This window comes from Sinocyclocheilus rhinocerous, unplaced genomic scaffold, assembly GCF_001515625.1.
Source record: "Sinocyclocheilus rhinocerous isolate Xijiao unplaced genomic scaffold, SAMN03320098_v1.1 scaffold478, whole genome shotgun sequence".
Taxonomy (NCBI): Eukaryota; Metazoa; Chordata; class Actinopteri; order Cypriniformes; family Cyprinidae; genus Sinocyclocheilus; species Sinocyclocheilus rhinocerous.
Genome location: NW_015651483.1, coordinates 380,007 through 393,238, shown reverse-complemented (window position 1 = coordinate 393,238; position 13,232 = coordinate 380,007). Strand labels below are relative to the sequence as shown.

At 38.2% G+C, this 13,232-nt stretch overlaps 2 protein-coding genes across 4 annotated transcripts in view; both read right to left on the bottom strand.

Annotated features, from left to right (window-relative positions):
* LOC107712860 (glycosaminoglycan xylosylkinase) overlaps window positions 1-5,291 on the bottom strand; it is a 35,008-nt gene extending 29,717 nt beyond the window's left edge. The window contains exon 1 of the mRNA XM_016518227.1: window positions 5,079-5,291. The gene's annotated coding sequence lies outside the window, so the exon portion shown is untranslated. The remainder of the gene's footprint in view (window positions 1-5,078) is intronic.
* A 2,827-nt stretch (window positions 5,292-8,118) lies between these two features.
* Window positions 8,119-13,232, bottom strand: part of LOC107712857 (ras-specific guanine nucleotide-releasing factor RalGPS2-like) — a 136,054-nt gene continuing 130,940 nt past the window's right edge. For all 3 annotated transcript variants that reach the window (XM_016518222.1, XM_016518224.1, XM_016518223.1), the window contains one exon: window positions 8,119-11,467. In XM_016518222.1, coding sequence (XP_016373708.1) covers window positions 11,438-11,467 — 30 coding nt within the window. In that variant the 3' untranslated portion in view covers window positions 8,119-11,437. The remainder of the gene's footprint in view (window positions 11,468-13,232) is intronic.

The window sequence follows — 13,232 nt, the reverse complement described above, 5'->3', positions numbered from 1 at the left end:
AGTCGCTCTTGCAGGACGTTTTGATACCATTCTTTATTCATGGCAGTGTTTTTGGGCAGAATTATGAGAGAGCCCACTCCCTTGGTTGAAAAGCAACCCCACACATGGATGGTCTCAGGATGCTTCACTGTTGGCACGTCACAGTAGCATTCACAGCATTCACCTTTTCTTCTCCGAACAATTGATTTTCCAGATGTCCTAAACAGTCGGATGGCAGAGAAAATCTGTCCTTGATGTTTTTCTTGGAGAGAAGTGGCTTCTTTGCTGCCCTTCTTGACACCAGGCCGTTGTCCAAAAGTCTTGGCCTCACTGTGCGTGCAGATGCTCTCACACCAACCTGCTGCCATTCCTGAGCAAGCTCTGCACTGATGGTGACATGATTCCATAGCTGATTCCTCAGGAGGAGACGGTCCTGGCGCTTGCTGGACACTCTGGGACGTCCTGAAGACTTCTTCACTGCAGTCAAACCTCTCTCCTTGAAGTTCTTGATGATCCGGTAAATGGTTCTTTCAGGTTCAATATTCTTTGTAGTAATTTCCTTGCATGTGAGGTAACCATTGCTAACAAGAACACAATGATTGGAAGTGTTTCAGTCTGCTCTTACAATCTAATTAGTATGATAGTGATTTCACCTGACTAGTACTCATTCACGCTTTCATGTGGTGCTGATATGATTATCCAATTAATGTTAGCTGGTTATTTTGGGGCTGTTTACACCTGGTCACTTCATGCGTTTTGTCTGATCGGATAGCTATCCGATCGTGAAAAGACCAGGTGTAAATGCCCTCCGAAACGCATTCGAGACGGATATAAATCAGGAGGCCTGGGCCGCATTCCAGACGAAACTGGACCAGTGTAAATGTATCTGGTTGTTGAAACCACATATGTAAATTTTACTCCTCCCAAAATGTTAAAATAATAAACGTGTGAGAGCGTGTTATAGGCTATATGACATTATAGTCAGATATGACTGCGCTAATGCAACCCGCATCGCCGCGGACGATTAGCTGAGTATCTCTTCAGCAAGCCGACGCTCAAACTACCGCGAATGAAACAAAGTAAGACACAGACAGTCAACACACAATCATCTTCATTAAAAGTAGTAAGACAAACTTATCTTTCCAGTGCTGATGCCGCGCGCTCTCCTATTGCGGTCTTTGATCTTGAAATGAGCTGATAATTAATAAAATGCAGCGCTTATCTTTTGATTTCGTTGACGTGAACTCCGTTAAATTTAAATATAGCGTGGGAATTAAAGATTGGATTTAAATCCGTTTTGCGACGAGTCGACACATTTATGTGGCCAAGTGTAAATGGAAACTTTTTACCAATCCGATAGATATCCGATCAGCGGAAACGCATGAAATGACCAGGTGTAAACAGGCCCTTTGTATCAGGATCAAAAAACAGTGAAATTTGTTTGTTTTTTTTGTGAAAAGTTGATTTTTTTTGGCCAATGAAGCTTTTAGCAATTATTTAAAATGCATCTGATCACTCTACACAATAATCTAGAAACAATGTGAATGAACACCACAGCAGCTTAAGCAGCAAACTTTGCAAAACACAAAATTTATGTCACTGCTAAAACTTTTGGCCATGACTGTATTTTACAATGCAATTTATTCCTGTGATGCAAAGCTGAATTTTCAGTATCATTACTCCAGTCTTCAGTGTCACATGATCCTTCACAAATAATTATTTGATGATTTTCTACCCAAGAAATTCTTATTCTAAATTTTAATTATTATTATCAAAGCTGAAATCAGTGGTGTTGCTTGTTTTTATGGAAACCGTGACACAGAGATTAAAGATTGCTCGATAAACACAAAATGCTAAAAAAACAGCATTTCATTTCAATAGAAATTTTGTAACACTAAAAAGTTAACTGTTATTTTATTTCTTCTTTTTTTTTTGGTCAATTATACATTCCTTGCTGAATAAAATATTTCTTAAAAAGTACTGAATCCCAAAATTTGAACAGCTGTTTATGTAACCGATGTTGTGATATTGCTTGATAAATAAGTAAAATGTTATATATATTAGAGCCCAACCGATATGGGTTTTTTGGGGTCGATACCGATATTAGGGAGTAAAAAGGTCGATATCGATATATCAGCCGATATTCTTTGTGTATATTATAGTACAGTACCAGTCAAAAGTTTGGACACTTTCCCATTCGTGTGTCCAAACATTTGACTGGTACTATATATAGAATACAGTATATACATAAACAGAATATATATACATAAACACATTTTTTGCAATGATCACTCAAATGTGGTGATCAAACACTTATAATGACGTGACAAAGATGATATGTAATGGAGGCAGGGCATTTAACAATTTAACAAACTTTATCATCCAAAATGAGTCTGACATTAGTGCACTTAACAGTAAAGTTGCAGTTTATTCAACTTTATTTCAATTAAATTCCATTCAACTTTATTTAATTGAAGTTTATTTCACTTCGGAACATTCATTCACGGATTTGCGATACTGTCTTCACACACAGACGAAACTTACTAAAGAAGTGTGACATAATATACCTCTGTAAATAAATACAATTTAAATTCACGTCTCGCGCACTTTAATGCCCTTTGAATGTAACGTGTACGTTCCCTTGGAACCGGAATCATGGCGGAACATCATGTGAAGTCCACTTCGCAGGGCACTTACGGTAAATATAAATTCACGTCTCGCGCACTTTAATGCCCTTTGAATGTAACATGTATGTTCCCTTGGAACTGGAATCATGGCGGAATTTCATGTGAAGTCCACTTCGCAGGGCACTTACGGTCGAATAAGCCAACGCTTGAATGCTGCTGCCTGAACAAGAGACCTCCTTTACTGAAGTGAAAGTGTTGGCTGGTGTCACTATCTCGCTAACGCGGCGGCGGATCTCCACCAAATTCGGGGGATCCCTTCAGCTCGAGGAGCCCTCTCGAACGCCACCCTCCGCTCATCGGTAGCCCCCCGGGATCGCCAGATCGGTCGGCGCCCGACCGCAAATTTAACCGCTCATAACTCCCGGACCCCGTGGGCTATCGATGGCGGGGGTGGTCTCATTCAAAAGGGGGCCTCGAGACGCACACTCGATTCGGCGTTCGAGAGGGTTCCTTGAGCTGAAGGGATCCCTCGAATTTGGTGCAGATCCGCCGCGCTGTTACGAAGATATGGCCGTTCAAAGTTTCAATGGTATCCCATACACTTAAGCTTTAAAGGAACACTCCACTATTTTTGAAAATAGGTTAATTTTCCAACTCCCCTAGAGTTAAACAAACTCCTAGAAAATCGCAACTTTTCATTTTCCGTCAGTCTTAGTACACTTGTAACTACAGAAGAGTCAAGTTTTGAATAGGGAAAAATATCGAAACTCTTTGGTCATTTTTGAGCGAGATGCTAACGGTCTAATCAGATTCAATGATCTATGCTAAGCTACAGCTAAAAGTGCTACCGCCAGACCCGGAGATCGGCTGAATGGATTCGAAAACGGTAAAACTCAACTGTTTAACTCTAGGGGAGTTGGAAAATGAGCCTATTTTCAAAAATAGTGGAGTGTTCCTTTAAAGCGTTTCATCCAGGTCGCCAGTAGCAAACAATGGAGCGCGCTCTGCTGGACAAACTACGTAATTACACCATTTTATCTTGCGTTTTATGTTCTGTAAAAAATGTTCATATCAGTGGCATATTCGCAGATACGATATATCTGCGACAGACTCATATCGGCCGATAAAATCGGCAAAACGCTATATCGGTCAGGCTCTAATACACACACACACACATTTATTTTATTTTTTTTATGGATCCTTTCTGCAGAATGTGATGACGTGTCCCTACAGCTCCACATTTTATTTATTTATTATTATTTTTTTAATAATGCACATTTATAATACTATACTGGCATTAAATTGCAGTAAACTAGTTAACACTGCTGCGTGAGTGTTTCTAATACAACGCCTGAGGGAGTGACAGCAAAATCCTTCTCTTTTCTAACAACTGTAATCAATCTCCCTCAGATTTTTCCTCTTTTAGAAAGTCATAGAAACACGATCTTGTTTTTTGTTTTTTTCCTTTTCTTTTGGAGCTATTGGAGTAAATTGAATGTAGAAATGATATCCGCTGTAGCTTCCGTTCACCAAACTATGATGATTTGCGCTTCTGAGAAACCTGAAGGTCAATCCAGTGGTCAGACTACAGTCTAAAAGCACAGGACTCCAGAGATCTCCCATCTCCCATGAGGAGCACAGTGGTCTTCTTGACAACACCCATCTCGCAAACTCTGGAAATATTCACACATGAACATCTAACAGAGAAGAGCAGTCACACACGAAATGTGTATTATCCATGCAAAAAGCTCTGATTCACACACCAGCCCAGATCTCTGCAGATATTCGGTCTTTAGTCAAGTGATCGGTCTGAAGACATGTCTCTCCTAATCAGATCAGACACATGCAGGTGAGCAAATGTACATTCATCATGAGACTGGGTGGACCGCCTGCAGCATATCCTGGCCACGCAGGCACTAATGATACACAATCAGCCATTCATATGAACTCCAGCTAAACGCTAACACACATTTATCACACCTACTACACAAACAGGTTCAAGTGCAAAGTTATACATGCAAAAAGACCAGCTTTTACATTTAAGACGGTCAGTAAGGCGCCGCTGGACTGACTGAACCGCTGCTGTCAAACGTTTAAACACACCTAATACTGACTTTTATTATATTTACACAAACATAAGAAACCGGTTGACATAAAATTTATTCATTTAACAACTAAAAACGAACAGTGAAAGTGCGTCAAATTAAGCTCTCACGCCATTCTATGTATTTTATAAGCGAGAGTGCTAACGACGGTTAGCCAGCTAGCTCATAATTCCCCTCGTTTTCTTCAAATTATGGCGATAAAATAACCACAGATAGAATCCAACGACACAGTTCTGAGCTCACCGTAGGTGTACCTCTATATATGAGTGTCTGCAGTTGCTGTTAGTGAGTTGAAGTCGTAGTTTTTAGTCACAGCATATCCGCACGGCTAACAGTGAAACCGTGACATTTAAAGGCGTCGACTCACCCTTGCGCTACTAACGAAACATTTCAACAGAAAAGCCCCAACGCGTTCGACATACCGGTACGTTTATCGTCAATATCCAGCCGCTTGTGGGTCTCCATTCATTACTGCTGCTGGCTGTGTTTGTGTGTCTTGAGTCTCTGTGGCTCTTCCTGATCCTGACTGACTGTGTGAACACAAACACACACACACACACACTCACTCACTCACTCTCAAACGCACGCAAACCCTCCGCGTGTGTGGGGCATATAGGAGAATTAAAAAATAATGCCAATTACAAAACTATCGGCATCGTGAGACGTTTTTCCCCAGTAAGAATTCCGGTAGATGTTTCAAATGTCACAAATTTCGAATAAACGCAATACAATTTTTATACTATAAGCATATACATATTTAACACAATGCACAGAATAGTTGGTATGGCATAGATTTTATATATAAAACATTAGATCATTTTATATATTATAAAGTAGCCTATACATATAGTTACATACACATGTCTCTTAACGCTGGTGAACAGCAGGGGGAAGTATCACACTGTACTCGTCTAGAGCTCCATTATTCTCTGTGACTAAACGTCCATACTAATAACATCGATCCATAACATTCTTTACATTCTGTGTCGTGGCACGATTATGAGGATGGGGAACTTTCAGTTCGCCGAAAATGTAAATTCTACTCACCCTCATGTCGTTCCAAACCTGTACGACTTTCTGCGGAACACCAAAGATATTTCAGATTCTGGTAACCAGTTTTGTTAGCTACATGTAGCCTAACTGTATTACGCAATTTAATTACAAAATAAATGTAACTGCAATCTGTTACAGTTAGGCTACTGAGAAAAAAAGGTAACACTTTATTTTAAGGCGTCCTTGTTACACGTTACATGTACTTACTATTGTAATAAAAATTCTGCATAATTACATGCAAGTAGCCTAACCCTAACCATATAGTAAGTACATCTAGTTAATTAATATTACTCCATACTTAAAAGTATAATTACACTGCAACAAGGACAGTAATCAGTGTTGAGTAATACTGTAAGGTTAAACATGTCTGCTTTAAATGTTTCTAAATGATTAACAGTTGAAAACTTTTGTTAGAAATTTATAAGTAATCTAATAAAGTAATTGAGATAATTAAACAGGGTAACTTGTAATTTGTAACCGATTACATTTCCAAAGTAACCGTTACCAACCAGTTTTGGTTTTCATTGACTTCCATTACATAAAGAAGAAAAAAACAGATCTTGATACATTTTTTTTATAAATATGTTGATATTTTCAAAATATCTTGAAGGACATGAGGGTAAGTACATTGTAGGATTAAATTTTTTGGTTAAACTACCCCTTTAAAGGCATAATTTACCCAAAATATGACAATTTTATCATCATTTACTCACCCAAACGCCATTCCAAAGCTCCTCTGTTGAACACAAAAAATAGTTTTTTTTGTTGTTGTTGTTTTTGAAGAATGTGGGCAATAGCCATTGACATACATAGTAGAGAATAAATACAATGTAAATCAATGGCTACCAGCAACTGTTTGGATACCCAACATTATTCAAAAATATATTTTGTGTTTAGCAGAAGAAAGAAGTTCATACAGGTTTGGAACAAATTGAGAGTTAGTAAATGATGACAGGAATTTCATTTTTGCATGAACTATCACTAACCCTTCTTTATCCAAAAACGAAAAACCTGTCATCAATACTTATCCTTGTGAGTCATGCTCTTCCAAACCTTCATTCCTTTCTTTCTTCCTGCCTAATTGTCTGAAATGCAACACAACTGAATTGAAAGCCAGAACATAACAATAATGTACAGTATGTGGAAAATAATGTGTTTTTAGAACCTTAAACCGCATAAACACATTTCATTAAACCAAATACACAAAATAATGTTTTTAGCAGCATCATATGACCCCTTTAAAAAAAAAAAAAAGATTTTTAGTTAATGACTAATTTGTCGATTCCTCACAAAAAACTCTTATGACTTTACAAGACTCTGTGACTGTGTTGTCCGCTGTATTCACCACCCTCTGCCCTAGCATTAGCCTGGGGAATTGTAGCAAAACTCCTTGTGTTCTACAAAAAAAAAAAAAAACCTGTAGTGTTTACTGCAAAACAAAACCTATCTAGTGAAGCCCTTTTTGTGTAAAATGCAGCTTTTTCTCAACAAAGGATTTCAAAAACATTCTGTCCTCCATATGTATATTCCTTGAGCAGTAGTTTGCTGTACACTGTAAATGCAGCTAAAAATACCCACTGAAAGACAAAGGATCACACATTTAAAAGTGGAGCAGCACATCACTTATTTTACTTTAACAGTAGAGACTACAAAGTTGTACCACTAGCTTAGGTGTGCAAGCACACACAGATGATGTTCAGAATCAAATATAGCATACTGCTTGTAGTATATACACTGCTTATATTGTATACAGTACATATTAGTAATATGGTACATTGCTGTCACATGACCTCAGTGTTTCATACTTAATTAGAAAAAATAAAAACCAAAAACTCTGATCAAAGAGATATTAAAAGTCATGATGATTTCTTTGGCTTTTTCTCAACAAAGGATTTCAAAAACATTCTGTCCTCCATATGTATATTCCTTGAGCAGTAGTTTGCTGTACACTGTAAATGCAGCTAAAAATACCCACTGAAAGACAAAGGATCACACATTTAAAAGTGGAGCAGCACATCACTTATTTTACTTTAACAGTAGAGACTACAAAGTTGTACCACTAGCTTAGGTGTGCAAGCACACACAGATGATGTTCAGAATCAAATAAAGCATACTGCTTGTAGTATATACACTGCTTATATTGTATACAGTACATATTAGTAATATGGTACACATGTCACATGACCTCAGTGTTTCATACTTAATTAGAAAAAATAAAAACCAAAAACTCTGATCAAAGAGATATTAAAAGTCATGATGATTTCTTTGCGGATGCCTTGCTGTAATTACATTCATATGCAATTCCGAACAAAGCCACATCCTCAGCCAAAAGAAGACACGGGGACCACTGGATTAAAAAACATACAACCAAAAGTGTTTATTAGTTTTGTCCTGTCTGGAACCCAGGAGCACATCTCTCAGTTCAAAGGTCATAGCGCTACCCTGGGTCATGGGTCCCAGCCGGCGTGGGGTCAGACAGGGAGGTTATAAGGTGGGTGGGAGCAGGTGACGCAGGATGGCACAGAGTGAGATGCGCACGCACACACATACAAATTCATTTCTTAAACAACTCATTACAAATCTGTATCATTCCGTTGTAATACACCACCACATAAAACAAGTGATGCGGTGAAGTTCAAACAGCTAAAGAAAGCGGCAGAGAAGATGAGAAGTCCATCTGTCAATATCATGTGTGTCTGAGTATGATATCATATGCACTGTACATATAAAGACAGTGAAACCGAATAATACAAAGTATGTTGTAGATGTAGAAAATCTCATTGAAAAGACTGAACATAACACATTAACTGTAAAGGAAAAAAGACAAACCAGCAACAACAAAAATAACATTTATCATTACTGTAGTTAAGGGAAAAAAAATGCATCATGGACAATTTCATTCATCACCGCTATTTCATTATTGTTCACAAAGAGAGAGAGAGAGAGAGAGAGAGAGGTAGTGTGAAATAATAAACAACTGGAACAAAAACAATCCAAAAAGGTCCAAAAATGCATTAGATAACAGAGGCAGCTTAATCACATTTCCCACCGTTCTTCTGTCTCCATTTATTAACCATACACAGTTTCTTGCTCTTACTATTCCATAACGTCAACCCTCATCCGAACGTTTTAGAGAAATAAACCTAGAAAATGCCACAGAACCAACAGTATCATAACTTACTTTGGTTCAAGTCTCTGATGGAAAAGGCTGGAGACTTGACAAGATGCATAACTCATTTCAGTAAAATGCCTGGCGTGATGTTCCCCTACGTTTATTAAGAAAAATTCCCATTTCAACAACTTTCTCCTTTAATTCTTGGTGCCAAGTTCATGTGGTTGGTCAAGACCTTCTGAAACTTCTCTGCCTGTGCTTTCACAGCAGTTTAAAAATGACGATCCAGCCTCACGGGACTTTCACAGCTTGAACCAAAATAACATTCACGTTCATTTATCATGTAAACACTTTGTCGACAGTGTTTTTCGAGTGTCTCATTTTGCTGATTGACTCCCATAGCGTTTTTTCCCCCCTCATCTTTTATGTGGCAGAGCTTCAGATAGCTTTTTTTACAACCCAAAGTGCTAATACCTGATATTAAAGGCTCAGAAGAATACAAACAAAAACTACCCCAGATCAGCTAACCTGTCACAACCAGCATTTCTCAAATGTCTCAATATGGACGCCCCATTTCCTATAAAATCCTCCCTTTTAGATTAAAGATACCTTTCCAAAATATTGTTTTAAGAAGACAAGCAATGCAAGATGGCCAGTTTCCCATCCTCTACCTCAGCATCCAATCATCTCCACTCAAATCCCACACAAAAACACCACAAAGCAAATGGTGATAACTTGTTATTGAAGTCAGGCCGAGTGTAAACCAGTTGCCAACTCCTCCATTACCGTTTATTCATGTCAATTCAATTTATTATTGTCGGTCAAACAAAAACGCCACAGCACCTCGACACTCTGGAAGAAGTTTCTTGCAATCATCATCCAAGCAAAGTTGGATTCATGTCCTTTATTACCCAAGATCTTCCCATTTGAAAAACGACTTTGACATTCCGCACGACTGGAAACAGTAGAGCTGAGCCTGGAAAAATACAGAAGAACAGGGGGATCTAGTGAAATCGAAAGATAAAGACGGACCAATCTAATCGAACGTCTGGCGGGATAAGGCCTCCTGCTCCGTTACGCCTCAGAACGCTGTCGGTTAAGCTCAGAACTAACATCTCTTGTTCCCAATAGAAACTGATAAAGCTGTTCTCTAAATGAGCAAACGATAACCTTTATGGCTCAACGAGAAGAAAACATCCCACTAAAGCCAAGTCGAGGTGGCGTTACTTTCAAAATGAAAATGACAAAATCAGACATAACATGTTAATGTAACAGACAATTAAAATAGACATGTGCAACTATCCCAGTAATACTGAAATAAAATGATAAAATAAAACCACATTGATGCAGAGAAAACACAAGCAGTGCCTTATCTCCTGCTCCGATTCCCACCATTCCATTGGAAAACCACTGGTAGGGGAAAAAAAACTAAATATAATGGGACTAAATACAAGTTTGAGGATGTAAACCAACTGACGTCTGCGCCCACTAACATTCACAGCTTGAAAAGTGTGTTTATGTAGGTGTGTCCTCATAGACAACTCAAAAAGCGAAAACAAACCATTCTTTTACTGTTTGACTGAACCTGTGTAAACCGGTGTGCTTATTGCAGATGTTTTGAAGCTGTACGCGTCTTACCATAAAGGAGTGGCTTCAAACATCTTGTTGTTCCTGCTTGATGTGCTCTTCCTTTCTCAATCTTTTCTTCCTACACACCCTGGTTTTGAACATCTTGGGTGCCTTCAAGCAAAACAAGCATGTTTGTGTGTGTGTGTTTGTGTTGATATGAGCTAAAAAGAAGGTTGGAGAATCCATAAAAGAGCGCAGAAGTTGAATAGAAACATTCAGAAGATAAAAGAGTTTCTCTTCATCTGGAATTCGTCGAGTATCGGAGCCCTTTCTGGTTGCGTTTTAATAAATGAGGGACTTCCATTTGCTGCAGTTGAACCTGTTTGTGGAAAATCTTGTGTCATGCTTGCATTAGCCTAACTGAAGTGTGTGAAGACGCAATCAACGTCTTGTGCAGAGCTGGAGAGTTTCCTGGGTGTGTTTGGTCGATGAAGGAGGAGCGCTGATTAGGTTTACAACCATAAAACTCAAGCAACAAACAAGGTAAAGAAGGTGTAAACAAACTTCAGAGGTCCATGAAGAGTCCTTCAAGAAGAGCCCAAGAAGAATCCAAGTTCCTCACTTGCTGGGAATTGGATGGAAGATGCAGGAAGTGTAAATAAAATGTAAAAGGAAGAAGGAATCAGGTCAAACCAGCGGAGGGGACACCGTTGCTGCTGGGGGCGTCACGTCGCTCTCTCTTTCTCACACACACACACACACACACACACACACACTCTGCTTGTTAAGGCAGTGGTGCTCGAGGAGTTTGCTGTGGGGTTCAGGCTGGGTGATGGCAGTGGGAAAGCTCCAACGCACACAAAACACGAGTCATTTGCTCTTTTATTCGTCTCTGGCCTCTCCTCCTTCCCCAACGATCTTCATATTCCTCTGCTCTCCTGTCATCCAGCCGCTCATGAGCTCTCCATGTGTTTGATTCGCCCTGGTCTCACTCATTCGAAAGACATTAGATTCGCTGGGACCTGTAATGGAAAAAGAGAAAGTGACAATGAGAAAATCTGAAAGTGATATGTATGATTTCACAGGATCCTGTACTGATCTCTACTAGGCTATTCTATTCTAGCTGAGATGGTTAATACTCTGGAGAAAGTTTGTAGATAAAGTTCCATGAGGTCCTATCATTAAATGTCTATCCCAGCAAAAGTCCAAGGGCTTGAAATATATTATAATTAATGATAGAATTAATGATAAGTGTTTGAGTGCGATCAAAATATGCCCCAGCTAGTGTCTGCAGATGTATAAAATGTATACATATAATTAAAAATGAAAGATTTATATAAAGATTTCTTTCAAATAAATGCTTTCTCTTCATCAAAATATCCTGGGAAAAAAAATTGTATCACTGTTTCCACAAAACTATTAAACAGCATAACTGTTTTCAACATTAATAAAAATAATACATGTTTCTTGCAAATCAGCATATTAGAATGATGCTGAAAATTCAGTTTTGCATCACATCAATAAATTACATTTTTATAAACATTAAAACAGAAAACAGTTATTTTGTAATATATAATATGTGACCCTGGACCACAAAACCAGTCTTAAGTCGCTGGGGTATATTTGTAGCAATAGCCAAAAATACATTGTATGGGTCAAAATTATTGATTTTTCTTTTATGCCAAAAATCATTAGGATATTAAGTAAAGATCATGTTCCATGAAGATATTTTGTAAATTTCCTACCGTAAATAAATAAAAACTTCATTTTTGATTAGTAATATGCATTGCTAAAAACTTCATTTGGACAACTTTAAAGGAGATTTATCTTTTTATAGGAGATTTTTTTGCACCCTCAGATTCCAGATTTTCAAATAGTATCTCGACCAAATATTGTCCTGTCATAGCAAATCATACATCAATGGAAAGCTTATTTATACAGCTTTTAGATGATGTATAAATCTCAGTTTCGAAAAATTTAACCTTATGACTGGTTTTGTGGTCCAGGGTCACAAATATCAAAACTTGAAGGTCATTGAGTCAGTCGGAGCTCTTCAAATCAAACACGTGCACAAGCTGAGGCTGAAGAGTTACCTGGTGTGCTGCTGTAAGTGTGAGAGCTGGCGGAAGGACTTCTCGCAGTAGGAGCAGTGATACGGCTTCACTCCCAGGTGAATGCGCAGGTGTTGGGACAGGTAGGACGCGTTGGCGAAGGACTTGGTGCAGTGAGGGCACTTGTGAGGCTTTGCTTCCGTGTGGGACTTGGAGTGTATCTGCATGTCTGACTTGGAGAAGAACGTCAGCGGACACACTTTACATCTGCAAGACGAAATGCAAATAATCTTCAGTATTTTTTTTTTCAAAAACACGGGATCTGGAATATAGGCTATGTGGCCAGTAAAATCTGCAAATGGTATGAAAGCAATTTAGATGTACGGCAGTTTGGAGCCAAATAAAACACAGTGAAAACACACTTGCAGGAGAAAGGGAATTCAATTTGGGTTTGGACCAAAAAAATCTAACCAAGAGGAGACACATGACAACCAATATTGAAATATTTACATTTAGGGCTGTATGATTAATCAAAATAAATGGAAATTGCCACATGGATTTTCTTTGTTGGCTTTTCTAGATTTTTATTTTACATTGAAATATTACATCAGCAATATTCTACGTTTTGTTTAATATTTTTCATTAATAATAATAATTAATTAATATTACTATTATTACTTATTACTAATTATTATTTTTCTGATATTTACATAAAAAATATTTACATAAACATTTT